General features: G+C 32.5%; 1 protein-coding gene and 1 long non-coding RNA gene across 3 annotated transcripts; both read left to right on the forward strand.

Moving 5' to 3' along the window:
• The first annotated feature begins 6384 nt into the window (after positions 1–6384).
• Positions 6385–8702, forward strand: LOC118055863 (uncharacterized). The gene is made up of 4 exons (XR_004688717.2): positions 6385–6517; positions 6631–6706; positions 7882–7960; positions 8200–8702. It is a non-coding gene; the product is annotated as an uncharacterized lncRNA (long non-coding RNA).
• Positions 8703–9578: 876 nt separating this feature from the next.
• Positions 9579–15302, forward strand: LOC118055862 (putative ABC1 protein At2g40090). 2 transcript variants are annotated; one of them, XM_073410724.1, is made up of 13 exons: positions 9579–9762; positions 9793–9900; positions 10186–10340; positions 10489–10614; positions 10693–10788; positions 10921–11021; positions 11283–11319; positions 12208–12426; positions 12903–13014; positions 14042–14133; positions 14231–14410; positions 14557–14670; positions 14797–15302. In XM_073410724.1, the coding sequence occupies exons 1-13, from the start codon at positions 9717–9719 to the stop codon at positions 14995–14997; spliced, it is 1587 nt and encodes a 528-aa protein (XP_073266825.1). In that variant the 5' UTR covers positions 9579–9716; the 3' UTR covers positions 14998–15302. The 2 variants fall into 2 exon arrangements, with proteins under 2 accessions (XP_073266825.1, XP_034923771.1); XM_035067880.2 differs by having other exon boundaries at positions 9581–9900.
• The last annotated feature ends 1138 nt before the right edge of the window (positions 15303–16440 follow it).

Below are 16440 nucleotides of genomic sequence, written 5' to 3' on the forward strand. Positions count from 1 at the left end.
CAAACCATGTTAGAAAGGGAAAACACCCTATTTTTCTTAAGAGAAGTAAAAAACTTTATTCGTCTTTTTTATTTATTTTTGGTAATAAACAACTTCATTTTTTTTATTCTGCACCAATATATAAAACGTTCAGCGAATAGCTCGAATTGCAGTTAATTCATTGATTATTAATTCTCCAGTAGAAACGTGGCATTAAAAGTAGAGAATTACATAAAATCCAATCACGCTGATGCTTCTTTGCACGGTTTTATGATCATGCTGCAAAGCTTATGGTTTGGTTACCGACTCACTCGATCATCTATGCTTCGGTTTATTCGTCCATGCCACGTGTTTTTTTTCTAAAAGCCAGCTTCGTTTATGATTAGCTGGCTTATCTCTTCTTTTTTTTTTTTTTTTCCAATCTACCGGAAAGCAGATACGTGTTTGGTAGTGTGATAGCGGTTGCTTTTCAAATAACTTTTCGTGTTAAAATACATATCAATGATGTTTTTTATTTTTTAAAAATTATTTTTGACATCAACACATCAAAACAATTCAGAAAATACAAACCGCACTCAATTTTAAAAAAAATAAAAAATAAAAACTTTCAAATATATAGTGTGTTTGGTAATGTATTTTAAACATATTTTTTTAAAAAAAATTATTTATTTTTAATTAATATATTTTAGATGTTTTTAAATTATTTTGATGTATTAATTTAAAAAATAATTTTTAAAAAATTAAAAAATATTATTTATAGTTTTCTATTTGAAAATCAAATTTAGGGATCGTTTGGGAACGCGGTTGAAATCATGTTCCTACAAAATTTAATTTATTTTTTTTGCTAAAATTTAATATGATTTATATGTTTTGAATCGTTTTGATATGCTGATGCCAAAAATAATTTTTAAAAAATAAAAAAACATCATTGACATGTATTTTAACATAAAAAATTATTTAAAAACTAATCGCTACCACACTGTAAAACACACTATCACATGGCCTGCTTTTGCATTCTAACCCAAAGGGTAATATTGTACTCTTCTTTCCCGAAATAGATTTTTTTTCACCTGCAAGTCGATGTGATATTTTGAGTTGCCAACAAATACCGTAGCAGCTTTTTTGAGGTTTATCTCTGAGAGGATATTTCGATGGTGAATATTTATAATTTTTATTGTGGAGATCTTAGCTGTTCAATCCCGTGATGGATGGGAGAGAGATTTCAGAGATGGAGAGAATCACTCTCCATTATACTATACACTAGAATGCTAATTCCAAACAAGTTAATTACATCGTACATGTATCATTTGCTCAACGAGGTGTGTTTGTAATGAAAATGTAAATTTTAGAGTGCTTTTTAATTAAAAATATATTAAACTATTTTTTAATTTTTGATATTAATATATTAAAACAATTTAATAACATTTAAAAAATAATCCAATGTCTTTTTATGAAAAAAATTATAAAAAAAACTTTAAAAATCATGTTAAAATAGATTGACTCTCGTTTGATTTGAATGAAGTTAAAAGCATGGCAAAACTTGAATTAGCAAGTGAATCCTTGCTGGCTCCTTGCTAAACCATTTTTCAATTTGATTTTTAAAAAATAATATATATTTTTTTTAAAAACCCAATTTAAAACGCAGGCCAAACAACCCGTTAGTAGATAAGTATCATGTTAAGGGTAAGATCATGAAAAGCCAACACAATCGAATCGGACTCACTGTCATCTCTGATGATTGTGCCTTGCAATGCTTATCAATATCCAAATCTCAATTGAACAGAAAAGAAAAGATCACGCTGAACTTTTCTGTGCTATTTTCTATCTGAAACCTTAGCTTATCCAATTCTTTTAGGAAGGTCAACCAAGCAGGAAAAGTTTACACCACTCCACAGTTTCAGAAGCCCGGTAATAGCCGTCTATCACGTCATTGCCCGTTGCTTGCTGCATGAATCCAGTTGCGGTTTTTGTTTTTTTTTTTAAATATATATATATAAATTTATTAAAATAATCTTTTTGTTTTTAAAAATTATTTGTAATATTAATGTATTAAAGTAATCGAAAAATATTAATTTAAAATAAAAAAAACTTCAAAATTAAAAAAACAAACAAGTATAGTCTACGAACACCACACAGGATAGGTACTCCGTATCGAACAGCATGCACACATATATCATGGTACACACGCTTCATCGTGTCACTCTTTTGGAGTCATCCTTTTATTACATCATTGCTTACAGACAAAAGCAATAGAACAGGATACTTATAAGAAAAAACAGACAACAATGGGACGTAATAAACAGGATAGCTCACGAAATTTCAGATGTAAATCATGGAATAAAATCATCTCTGTCTTGCGTGCTCGTGTAAGTTTTGTTTTTTTAATAAAAAAAAGTCGTAATCGCACACTTGAAAAACTGCAAAATCACATCTTTCTTTCTATCTTCCGTTGCCAAGCATCTTTTATTATTCTCGATTTTTTTTTTTTGTCAAAACCTAAATAGGTTTGATTCACATTATTTTCAACTTCCTTATGAAGATGTTTTGCTTGTAAGCCAAGTGGTCAAGTAAACATCGGTCTTTAAAAAAAAAAAAATTGTGTTCAAATTAAAGTTTCAACAAATCCTGAATTATTATTTTATTTAAATTGTTTTAATGGATTAATATTAAAAATAATATCAATCAAACAAGTAAATCGAAAAGCTATATGTATTCAGTATTCTAGAGCCGCATATAGCTGAGTAACAAGTCAAATCTTGCATGCACCTACTAATTCTAGATTTCTATAGCTGACATTTTATAAACATGGCTCACGAAGCCAACATGTGTAAGTCGTAATGTTTCCTGGCCAGAAGCGACCATTATCGATGGGAAGTTCGGGTTGAGAAAATATCACAAAACTGCAAGGAACACTTCCAGCTCTTCAATGGGACAGTTGTTTTAGCAGTTAAAATTGTATTTCATGATTTATTTAAAATAATTTATTTATATATTTTTAGATCATTTTAATATATTAATATTAAAAATATTTTTAAAAAAATAATAAAAAATTATTTTTATATATTTTCAATAAAAACAATTTACTATAACCACGTTCTTGAATACTTTCTAATCAGCTGGCATTGCCGGCTCATGACCGCTAATACTGGTTAAATTCATCAATCGGAGAATAGTGATTTTTTGGCCTACATGACGGGACCAAATTCCCAAGACATCAATTTGTTTTTTCCTCTCTCACAAAAGCAACAACACGTACTTCTTGCGAATATCAACTAAGTTATTATAAAAATACGTGGAAGTTATTTTTTAAGTATTTTTTATTTTAAAATATATTAAAATAATAATTTTTTTAATTTTTAAAAATTATTTTTCACATCAAAACATTTAAAATATTAAAAATATATTATTTTTTTTAAAAAAATCAATTTTTTTTTAAAACATTTACAGTCACAGTGTTTAAACACTGTCCATATCCGACTCTGGTACAAATCTTAGATTTGTATGCGAACATATGGCAATGTGTTTTGAAAATAAATTTTTTGTTTGAAAAACTAGTAATCTTAAAAAAAATCGCACTTCTTGATAGAATAGGACGGTCCAATAGATGGTGCGCTGGTATAACAACGCAACTCTATTTTTTTAAAAAAAATATATGGAAGTTTTTTAAAAAAAGATACTAACCATGTTATTAAAAATTAAAATTAGCGGTGTACCAGAAAAACATAAACTTAAATCTCGTCCTTGCATTTTCTAAATAAAACTATTTCATCATACATTAATGATGTACTAGATAAAGAAATTGTTTTTATTTATTTATTATTCTTAATATTTATTTATTTATTTATTAATCAATTTTTTTATCAGAGTTTATTTTTTCTTGTTTTTTTTTTTAAAAAAATTTATTAATCAACCTGCTAGTTTAAAAATCATATTAAAACTCAAATTAACTATATATAACTAATTTAGGAATGTTATTGAGTTTTAATTTGAATACAACTAATTATTTTTATTAATAATTATCATAATTATTAATTAATATAATAAGTAAAGTAATCTTATTGAAATTTAAATGGATTATTTTTTAGAATAAAACGAATAAATCAGTTATTTTGATTTGTAGAGGATAAATATTGTTTGAAATTTAAGATTAAACTTAACAAAATCTATTAAATTGTGCTATTGAAAACATTATAAACCATGTGTTTATAATATTGTAGAACACAACACAACCTATTAAATATATTATTATCCAATTATTTTTCTCAACACGTACTGTTTTTCCAAATCTTTTTTCTTATAAAAAAAATTAAACACACAGGGAAACCGTTGCTCGACGTTTACTTGTTAAATTGCGACTTTGGCTTCAGCGGCAGCTTGATGATGTACAAGTTTCTTTCTTTCCCTTCCTAAAGAATCTTCGGAGTAAACTATTCATCACGGCAAAAATAAGAAACCCATGTACTGGAAGGAAATATATCACGCCAGCGATCTCACATTTGTCACGGGTTAAGAAATTGTATGGAATCTTCCAGGGAGGGAAAAGAATCTGGAGTTTAGGACAGCACCCTTAGCTTCAAGCTATCTAGGTTAAAAAAGATAGACTTATTTTCAGAAACCAAAAAAAAAAAAAGAAAAAAGAAACTACCTTCATCAAACAACAGGAGAAAAAAGAGACCGTGACCCCTTCCTACGTCTTTGGGTACCCACGCGGAGAAATTGGGATACTTGAATACGATGGTTTTGCCACGGTTGACACGCTACCTAGCTCTTCTAGAAATTGCAAGGAAAAAAATGAAGAAGCTAGTTAGCACTTCTAGAAATTCCTACATTAACAACAGCCAAAGCACCTTTTATTTTTCTTCTCCTGCTTGAACAAATTTTTTTTTTGCTGATATTTTTTTTATATTGTTTTTATTAGTGTTGTTTGTAAGTTTGTCAAAGATAATTTAGATTGTCTTGGTTATTCCAGTTCGAGTTTGATGAAGGTTTTTTTTAAAATTAAATTTGACTTTTTTATAGTCTTTTTTTGTTATATAGTTAACAAAATAATTTTATAGAAAAATCATGTTATTAAACTTTGTAAAGTAATAAAAACTAAAAGACATGGAGAAACTATTGTTTACCCAACAACCATTGCATTATGAATTACAACAATAATCCATTATTTATTTATTTTGAATTTTTATTGTGATTTTATTTTCAAATATATTTTTATCAATTTTATCTTTTAAAATTGAGATTGTTAAGGATTTAATTTTATAATTTATTTTTTTTATTTTATTTTTATATGAGATTAGCGTGGTTTATGGATTTATTAAAGTAGTCTTATGTTTATGAGTTATATATATGTTGTCTTTTTTATTTTTCATTGAACTTAATTTTTTTTATATTTTTTTTTCATCTAGTTAAAAATAATAATTTTGAAAAAAATAAATAATTAAATTTTATAAAATAATAAAGATTAAAAGATATGAAAAAAAACCACTTCACTCGCATATATTATAAATAACAATAGTAATCCAATCTCCCCTTCATCGAACTACAGGAGAGAGAAAAAAGACCGTCACCCCTAACTACATCTTAGGGTACCCACGCGAATTACACGCGGAGAAATCGGGATACTTAAATACGATGGTTTTGCCACGGCAGGCCGCTAACTAGCTCTTCTAGAAATTGCAAGGAAAAAAAACAGAGAAGCTAATTAGCTCTTCCAGAGATTCCTACATCATTAGCTGTTTACTGAGTCAAATGTTTAAAAACAAATTAATTATTTTTTTATATTTTAAATTGTTTTGATGTACTGATTTTAAAAAATAAAAAAATATTATTTTGATGTATTTGATATAAAAAATAATTTAAAAAATAACCATGATTACATTTCCAAACAAGATATCATTAAATAAAATACATTGGTGATGGCATGTCATGAAGAGAACCATACTTTTATGGTATGCCCTACATAGGATGCCATGTGGTTTTACCAACACAGAGCTTGTGTAGATGCAAGGAACTGATTATTTTCTAAAGAACATTGGATATCTACGAGGAGCGCAGCACTAGAATTATCAAGTCATTGACATGCTCCCACTCATGAAAACTAATGGGAATTGCATTTCTGAAAGGAATAAAGCCAAATCCGAACAAATACACCGAATGAATTCATCTGCCAGACTGTGAGCCTCGATCACACGGTTCCTGTAATCTGGTAAATGTTTTTCCTTTTCTTTTTCTTTTTTTGCAAAGAGAAAAGAAATGGAATCTAGTCCGTACCCAAAATTCTTGTCTTAAAATCTGTCTTGGAACTGGCTCAAAAATATCTTCAAACCCTACAACATGGGTTTCATAACCCATCTCGTAAAAGCCCACTCTACCAACAAGGCCTATGTTTCAATAATAATTTTAAGACGGGCCTTGCTTCAAAAAAGCCTATTTGTATACAAGGAACTTGCCACGTCTAGAGAGCCAAGTCGAGGTGAAGCGTTGAAGGCACACAGTAAGAAGATGCTGTGATAAGTCCCACCATCATGATACAGAACAGGTGCTTCTCTTTTCCACACTGACTTCTGCTATGATGTTCTTTTCTTGTGTTTGTTTGATTTTTTCTTTCTTAGGTATAAAATGCGTTTGAATTGTGTATCTAATTAATTGCAGGAGAAGGGACTGAGAATTGCTTGGCAATATAAAAAATATTTTGTTGAAAATCAGCAAAGTATCGATGGTCATGGAGGTAAGCCTTTTTTTTTAATCATTTTATTTGTAGGGCTTAATACACTAATTATGCCTTGCATCTTTGCTTAAAAGTGATGTCAAGAGTTAAATTGTCCAAAGTTCACAATGAATTATTTTCTAGCAAGTCTGTACAGGATAAAACTGTTTTCTGAGTGTAAGTTCACCAAGACTGCACTTCCTTGCTTTGATGACAAGGACACTATTATGTTTTGTTATTAACAATTTAAGCATTTATGCTTGAAAAGAAAAGAAGAGTTACCATACGCATACATTTTAAGTTTCTCTTAGACTTTTAGGGATTCAAAAGAGTTGATTATGAGACAATAATGGAGAAATTGAATGTTTAGGTCAGGTTTAAGAGCAAAATACGACTTCTTAAATAAAAAAAAAGTTCTAAATTTGTTGTGTCCTTGCCAATCTGGTCCAATAAGGGATCCATGTACAAATGGTCATGGAATTATTGACCTCAACAGGTGAGGTATTGAATCTGATTTGCATTTAGCTTCTGTTTAAGAGTCTTTTAGTAAGAACATGTCTACTCAGTGGTGGGAATGATAGGGAATAAGTCTGGCATCCATACGTTGTTATATTGCAGATAGTAAGCAAGATTTTTGTAATGATTTTGACTTGCGGAAACCATTGGAAAAAACATTTTGGATTTTACCAAAAAGTTAAACATCTGGACAAGGTCTGCAAGATATCTTGATAGCTTGACCATCTTGAGTGGGGACATTATAAAGCTTGCATGCAGATATAAGCACGTGCATCTAGGTGTCTGGGTGAGTGTGCTTTAAGAAATAGTTTAGCATGCTGCAATCTCTGTTTGGTGTTTCTTCATTTGTCAATACACTTCCTCTTGCATTTTCTTTGGCAACTAGAATTGGAAAATGATCAAATGTGCTTGTGCTTAAGTGCGTGTTTCAAGAAATACCTTTAGCATGCTAAATAATTTCACATTTCTTCGTTTATTTGTTATATTTCATTGCTTATTCACTCAAGAAGAGATCGGAAAGCTTCTCAAGCTTTTTCCTGTTTTGAGGCTTGTTTGATATAGTAGCATGTGGACCACTATAAAATTGAATTTTGACTCTCTGTTTTGGGTTTCCTTTTGATTTATCTATTGTTCTAGTTTTTCATGTATTATTATTACTGTTTGTTGGTTATTATCTCCAGAAATGATGGAAGCGTTTCTTGCATGGGTCGTATCGCCATTCAGTCATTACGTGCTCCACAATGTGACCATTCTAACATGGTCAGTGGCAAACACATTTTGCACTTGAACTCTATCTCCTCGCAACTTTAGTTTAGGATTTGCATTAATTTAGTTTATTCAAGTTCGTCTCCTCTTTGGTAAGGTTTTCTTAAATCGTAACAATCTTGTCCTTGACATCTTTAAACATTTTGAAGAATCGTGATTGCCATTTATCTTTTCAAAATCAACTATGATTCTTTTTTGTGACTCATATGGAATTCTGTTAACTAATGTTATAGATCACCAGGCAAGTGCTTGTCAAACCAACACCGAGAGTTAACCAGGAACGGAACAGAAACATTGTTGGTCCTTGCAGGCAGAACACTCGAGGGTTTTTATCATTATTAACTGGCCTAGCAGCGCAATCGTTGAATATGCTGTCGTGGACAATAATCCAGCCTTGGATGCAAGAAAGAGGGCCAGTCTCTGCTGATACATCCCTTCGGATTTTCGGTGATCTGTTTTGCTGATTGATTTATCCAAAATGCTGGCAAAGACAGAACAACATTAAATCAATCTGGTAGTTTTCTGTGTTAGTATTGGTTTGGTTTGTAATTAGAAAGATAGCAGATTTATAGGTAGTTGGCGAATCTGAGGAATTACCTGACATCATAGTTTGTCGTTAATCCAATTTTTTTTGTTAACCGAAGTCGTTTGGCTGACTGCAAGCAGTTATATTGTAGTCGAACTTGTAATATTGTTTTTAATATGATAAATGACGGTCGAACCGTCAGATAAATTTATGCAGAATTTAGCTATACCTGGGTTATAGAATAAGGGTTTTTCAATAGCAGTTGCGTGTTTTCACAAACCTTCACTGCCTGGAGAAGGTTCTTCAAAATGAAAACTGAAAGTGAACAAATCAATCTAATTTTGCTACATGAGAATGTGGTTGGATTGTGTTTTAAGTTTTTTTGTGTTTTTTATTTTTTTAACGTCTTAATATTAAAAATAATTTTTTAAAAAAATAATAAAATATTATTTCTAAAAAAATACTTTTAAAAAATAATTTCTGACATATTATTAAACAGGCCATTAATTGCTGAATGCCAGTTTTGCGTCCTTTAATTTTATTTCTGAACAGATGCCTTGTTTTTATTACCATGGAACTCCGATGAAAAACTATTAAAAAAATAGTGAGTGTGTGTGTGTGTATATATATATATTTATATTCTAATTATACGGTTTTCTATTTTCTAGAACATGCAGTGATTTGTTTATTGGGCTAAGAAGTGCCCCGTCTCTCTGATTAGTTTTCAATAAAAAATTTTGAGGTTGGCTTTCTTCAATTATATTTTAGCTTTTAAATCGACTCATCTAGTTATTTGTAGAATTCTATCTAGGATTTCGCACTTTTTTTGCGCGTGAGTGCGAGAAAAATATTTTAAAATTAAAAAAATTAAGATTAGATCAATTAAAAAAGAAAAGAAAAAAAGCACTCCATGAGCATTGACATAAAATGTTTTATTAAAAAAGATAATCGATGGTTTTATTACAAGGTCTTGCGATCTATCCTTGTCCAATTTTTTAATGGGGAAATAAAATTGAAGGATGATATTTTCCGAAATTGCTAGTCCACGTTTAACGTCCTGTTTTGACCAAAAGGGTGGATTTGTTTCAAGCTCTCAACTTCCATAGGTCTTTTAATTTATGGGTACATGGACCATCGAGAGTTGTTTGCGCTTGGTTGCCGGGACCGTGTGTTCTATTTGTATACATCACGTTTTCTCCCAAACTTACGAAAACACAAGGGAGTATGGCAACGCGATCCTTGTGGCGCACCCGAGGGAAGCTCGCGGTGGCAGCCACTGCGCTTCTAACTGGGGGTGCCACAGCCACCGTGGCCACTTCCGAGGATCCAGCGACCGCTTTAAAGCTCTGCACCGCCGTCCCTGTCCGCCTGTATCGCAACACTGTCACTGCCGCCTCTATTGCCTTCGGTACATATCTTCAGAACTTCTAAATTCTCTCTTTTTTTCATCACCAATTCACAGAGATACGATTCCATCGTTAAATTCAATTTTGGCTTAGATTCTGCACTTAGCGCTAGAATTATTATATTTATGATAGGTGATAATTTATAATTTTAAATATTCTATGCGGTGTATACAATAGCATTTTCTTAGATAACCTTGGATTTTTTTAAATTTGTGATCGATGAATATCGAGAATTGTTGAGATGAATTTATAACGACGATGGTGTTTGTTTTCTGCTTTGTCGATAGATTATGAATACTCGCTGTGGGGGTTGTCGGAAGGAAGTGTTGTGAAGGCGAAAGTTAAACATGAAGTTCACTTAAGGTCTGCACGGAAACTTCAAGAACTTTGTTTTAAAAATGGAGGAATTTATATTAAGCTTGGGCAACACCTTGGTCAGCTGGTATGCTTTCGATCTGCTTCCTTTAGCATATGCATGAAATTATACAGAATATCTGCTCTGTCAAGTTAATGTGCTAGATGGGTTATTTGTCCGTTGAGTGATTAATCAGTTGCGAGTATTATTAGTTGATAATTTGTTGTGCAAACAGGAATATCTAGTTCCCGAGGAGTATGTTCAGACAATGAGGGAGTCAATGCTGAACAAATGTCCAGTTTCTTCGTATGACCAAGTGTGTGAGGTTTTCAAGAAAGAGCTTGGAGAGACACCGGATAAAGTATGTATCATAACGTTGATTTATTTTAGGATGGAGACTTGGAACAGTATGTCCTGAATAAAGGCCTCTTATATGCAGATTTTTGAAGAATTTGATCCTGTTCCAATAGCAAGTGCTTCCCTTGCACAAGTTCATGTAGCTCGAACACTTGATGGCCAAAAAGTGGCTGTGAAGGTCTCCATTGTTGCCCCTTTAATTGAAAATAAGTTTTGTATTTTTTTGGTGGAATTAAGTTTTCAAGTAAACGTTTAGGAAATGATTTCTAGGGTTCGCCTTTAACCTCCATTTTGTTTTATGGATATTCAGGTTCAACACACTCACATGACAGATACTGCCACTGCAGATCGTGCCACTGTGGAAGTGATTGTGAATACCCTACATGGTGTTTTTCCATCTTTTGATTACAGGTAGCATCATGGATGGTTCCATCCTATGGGATGTTTACCTGTTCTTGTATTTCATGATAAGTTGTTCACTTTATGGATATCCGGCATACTAATCATGCACGATATGCAACCATGTGCACTTGGATTTTGGTTTTATGTGAGATGCACATTTTTTTCTTTTCTAAATGTGCAAATATTCCTTTCTCCTATCTGTTTATAAGTGGTTTTTCATGGTCTTGAAGAGCTATTTTTAATTGAGATTTCCTTGAATTACATGTGCAGATGGTTGATTGATGAGATTCGTGAAAGTTTACCCAAGGCAAGTTTCTGAAAATTTTTGTATTCTCAAGTATTTTTTACACGCACAAAGTCATTCTGAAATTTGCAAAAGCAATGTAAAGTACTTGTCGAATCATTCTTTAAAATAAACCTGGTTGGCCTGATCATAGTGATTGCAACTTGCTGGTTTTTATTTGCTCAGTTGGCTTCTTATGTTCTTGCGGTCACAAGAGGAAAGATAAAACTTTCTGCTTCAAATTAAGTCAAAGCATTTGTAAATGTCCCTCTTTTCTGTTAAGCTACTGCCATTGTTGCTATTCAAGTCTGACGAATGTATCGGTTGCACACTTTAGCACAAAGTGCTATTTTGCTAACAATAATAAGTTACTGTCCTTTTCCTTTACTGGAAGTGAACTGCCCAGTCTGTTGTAGGTATCCAATCATAGTATATGCAAATTAGTAGTTATAAGTACCAAAGATCATGCAAATTTAGGACTAATAATTTAATGTTCAACTAAAAGTAAGTTTTGATTAAAGATTCTATGTAGATCAACCCTAATTATTATGACATGTTGATGTCAGCAGGTTAACCCTTTAATTAAACCTTGTTGAACCTTTAACCCTGACATTTGTTTTTTATTTATTTTTGTTCAATGACAGGGTTGGTTTTCAAAACACTGTTACCAAACATTAATTGATGCCTAATAAATATATTTTCCTGTAGCCTTAATGCATGTCTTCAACATTAATTGATGCCTAATCCGTAGTTTTTCTTGTAGCTTTAATACATTTCTTTAACATTATTTGATGCCTAATACATAGTTTTTGTTGTAGCCTTGAAACATGTCTGTGACTTGATATAGATGCACTCTTATTAAAATTGACCGTGATTTTTTTATTTATTTTTATTTTTTCACATGGTCTTCAGGAATTGGATTTTTTGGTTGAGGCCAAGAATAGCGAGAAATGTTTGGAGAATTTCCGGAAGCTATCTCCCCATATTGCAGAATATGTTTATGCTCCAAAGGTGCATTGGAATTTAAGTACTTCAAAGTTATTGACCATGGAATTTATGGATGGTGCACACGTGAACGATGTGAAGACCATACAGAAACTTGGGATTCAGCCTAATGAAGTTGCAACATTAGTAAGCTCATAGCCTTGATATTGCAGGCTTGTTTTATTGGTTTAGAAGTCAACATGATTGAGAAATTTCCATCTCCAACATTCTTAAAATTAAGCTATGGCTTGAAAGTAGGTCTCGGGAAGAGTGGCCTGGCCCTGGTTAAAACATTCATTGTTTTGCATGAACTGGCCACCCTTGAAACTTGAAATCTCATTTTCTTGCTTGGCAGCCAATTGTTTTACCATTTTCATCTACTAAGCTTTTTTTAAAAAAGATATGGTTCATCCATTTTGGCTGAAGGAGATGTGTTGTAATAAACTGACTTCATCTCGTGAGCTTGTTTGAAGGCAGTCTATTATCATTGAACCATTGGGTTCAATTTCCAATGACTAACACATGTTTACTGAGAAGGAAAACAGTCGATATTTGAGTTGTGAAGTTTGAAGATTTAGTTTCCTTGGGGTGACATTAAGACGGTATAAACTTTTCTTTTGCAGGTTAGTCGAGTTTTTGCAGAGATGATGTTCAGACATGGATTTGTGCATTGTGACCCACATGCTGCTAACTTGATTGTTCGCCCTTTGCCATCTGGTAAAAGGACCATTCTAGGTCAGGCTTCTTTTTGCTGAGATTGTCTTTGACCATTTCTGTAAAATTTCATTGGCTGGTCAGCTGCTTAAGTAGTTTCATCAGTAATCAGGAAGCAGTTAGTGTTAGTTTATTTTCCATTTTGTTATTATCATTTGTTTTTCTTTAATGCTCATGATTATGCATATCCTCTCTGTGTTTCCAGGTCCACTTTCATTAGTCCTAGTAGGCATAGCACCTATTTTATTTTTACACAAGAAGAGCACTGTAACTGATGAACCATTATAATACTACTGGAAATCAACCTCATTAGCCAATTTGCTATTCATTTATAATTGCTTACCTTTGAAATTTGTGCTAGTGATCCTGGATTTAATGTCTTCATTCATCTGTTTCAGTCAATTGTAACAACACTATAGAAGTTTTACAGGGTGATACTCAAACTTTTCTGCTCACAATCACTTTGAAAATTCTGGTTTCATGTATATACTTGGAAAGGTCAACCTAATATCCTCAAGATGTTTGTGGGCATTATTTGACTCACAGAGAACCTAAATCAGGGGATTTTAGTGCACAGTACTTGTAAAACTCTAGGAAATGCCAGCAGGTACCATATTTCTGGAAATCTGTAAATATGTTAATGGTTTAATTTCCCTCAATCAATACTTCCTAGGTAGTGTTAAGGAATAGAAAGCTTGTAAAAATTCTGGCTACTTTTGGTAAGAAATGCTCTCGTGCATAAGCTGAAGAGAGATCCATTTAACTATCTCTGTCCCTCCATCCTGTTGGAAGGGGTGGGGGAGAAGGATCTTTGTCCTGGTGTTGGTTGGATTGTTATCTTTTGTATTAGAGGATGCCTTTGATATCTTGTGCATTACCTGCTCATGGTTCTTGAAAACTACTACTCTTCAAAGCTTTTCATATCCATCGACTAGTAATGGACGTCAAAGAACCTTCTCCATGCAATACTCTCTTTTATATAGCAGTTTGTATGTATAACTAGTTGGTTTCCAGAAACACTAATGTCTCAAGTTTCCCATTTGTACAGGCAAGAGAAAACCACAGTTGGTACTCTTGGACCATGGTCTATACAAAGAACTTGATTTCACAACTAGGTTTAACTATGCTGCCCTTTGGAAGGTGCATTTTTACTTCCATCTTCCATCATTATTCACTTGCATCTTTCCACCGTCGATGGCTTAATGCTGGTATTCTGATGTTATGAAATCTGTCACAGGCATTGATTTTTTCTGATGCTAATGCAATAAAGGAAAACAGTGTTAAATTGGGTGCCGGAGAGGATCTATATGCACTGTTTGCTGCAATTCTTACCATGAAGCCCTGGAATAGGATCATTGACCCATCCATTGATCATTTGGTTATAAAAGGCGATGACAGCGAGCGTTCAGAACGGCAGGTCTGTCAATCTTCTTACAAATACAGATATGCTTTGGGACGTATCATTGTGCTTCTCATTGACAAATTATAGTTACATTGTCCACATGAATGCTTTCCATGTATTTATTACTTGCTTTACAATTTGTAGTTTTGTACCCTTTGCAGATGTACGCATCTCAGCTTTTTCCTCAAATCTCAGAGCTTCTAAGGAGGCTGCCACGAGTAATTCTGTTGATGCTGAAGACAAATGACTGTTTACGATCAGTAAATAGTTGTCTGGTATTGTGCATTATCCTCCCTCATTATTGTTGCCATTTATTATTGCGGTCTTCTGGTTGAAGTTAATTACAATTTATTGTTAAGTAAATCTTGGAATTGCTTGTAATCAAAATGAATTATGGTCAGTTGCAAGGATCTTCTGTTGAGACATTTTTCATCATCGGAAAAGTTTCCTCCAAGGCAGTTGTCGAGGCAAAGAAGTTGCAGCGAAAATCCTTACTAAGCAGGTTAGATGTATTGCTGGAGGAAATCTTGTTGGAAGTTAGACTTCTTGGAATGCAGATAGCCCTGTGGCTTCTACATCTAAGGAGAGCTTTGACGGGATGAATACAAACATCGGACATAGAGCCTGTTTCTTTTCTTTTTTCAAATTCTTACCGCACAGCGACTTCATATTCTTTCTCTCCGCTGTCCAGAAGGAGCTTTGGGCACGGATTGATACCGTGATTTTTTTCTTAAACAGTTAGAAGGAAAAGATGTATCATTCGATCCAATAAGAAACCCGGGATGATAATTTGTGTTGAAAAACCCCTCAATGGGGAAGGAGAAATTATAAGACACGGACGAATGAAATTTAATTTCCTTCTGATTTTGGAAATGAATATCTTGTCCATTTGAATTGTTGTCTTGAACACATGTAAGCTGTCGATGTAATTTTTTACGTTTCTTCTTCACGGGGAATCTCGTGTCCGTTGTGAGGGACATAATAATAGTGAAACTAGTCTTTTTACCGAGCCAGATCTTTTTAAAACATTAAAAAAATTATAAAAATACTAAGGAAGTAAAAAATTTGTTGCATCTTGGTCAAAATATTTTTAATTGGTGGCATTTTAGATGAAATATTTTTATAGAAAAAAAATTGAGATGTATAATGATAAAATTATGGAACTAACACGAAAAAAAATTAGAAAATCTAATTATAATAAATAAAATATTGAAAGGAAAGAGCAAATAAAATTATAGAATTAAATGAAGGTTGAAGCAAATTTTCTTGGAAAGAAGTAATAACAATTAAAAAATAAAAATCAAATCTAAAATTATTTTAAATAAAAATAAATAGTAATTAGAAGGATAAAAATTAAATCTAATTAAAGAATTGAAGGATTATGAAATTAAAAATTTAATTTATAAATTATCACAAATAAAAAAAAAATAATAAAAAATAAATTGGAGAGTTGTTTTCAAAAAATTTCAAGGGTAAACATGAATATAGATAGAATATTGATTAAAACAATTATAAAATATTAGAAATAAATCAATCTAATATTTTTTAAAATGAAATAAACCCAACATGGTTAGAACACTATAACAAACAGCACTAAACCTTAAAGTTTTTCAAATGCAATAGTCAATTGAGTCAGCTACGCTCCTCAAAATCATATGATGGTATGGGCTGTTGCGTGACAGTGTGGTGTCCTGTACCATTTGACTGTCATTTTCATCCAGAAACTATGGAAACCTCATATAGGTGGACTGGTGGAGTGGTTGGGTTCGTGGGAGCTGTAGCAAGCAGCAACCACTACTATCAATCGAAGAAAGTGAAGCGCAACAAACATTACATCCTATCAATCATGGCACATTGCATGCGGTCTCTGTCAGGGTCTAATCTTGTCTCGTGGCTGGGCGTGGGGCTCGGCGGGGCTGTGCAGCTGGTTGGATATGATCATGATAGTTGACCTGTTTATGGAGCTCTCTTCCATGCCAAACCCACCAATTTGGTGGCTCAATCAGTTTCACCGAATTTGACCGTCAAATTTGGGTTTATTACGT

This window comes from Populus alba, chromosome 8, assembly GCF_005239225.2.
Source record: "Populus alba chromosome 8, ASM523922v2, whole genome shotgun sequence".
Lineage (NCBI taxonomy): Eukaryota > Viridiplantae > Streptophyta > Magnoliopsida > Malpighiales > Salicaceae > Populus > Populus alba.

What these genes read in the sequence shown, in the direction of transcription:
- LOC118055862 (XM_035067880.2), top strand. Translation starts at nt 9,717, where the DNA reads ATGGCAACGCGATCCTTGTGGCGCACCCGAGGGAAGCTCGCGGTGGCA. An exon ending in TGCCGCCTCTATTGCCTTCG is followed by an intron (nt 9,901 to 10,185) that starts GTACATATCTTC and finishes CTTTGTCGATAG; the next exon opens with ATTATGAATACTCGCTGTGG. An exon ending in GCCAAAAAGTGGCTGTGAAG is followed by an intron (nt 10,789 to 10,920) that starts GTCTCCATTGTT and finishes ATGGATATTCAG; the next exon opens with GTTCAACACACTCACATGAC.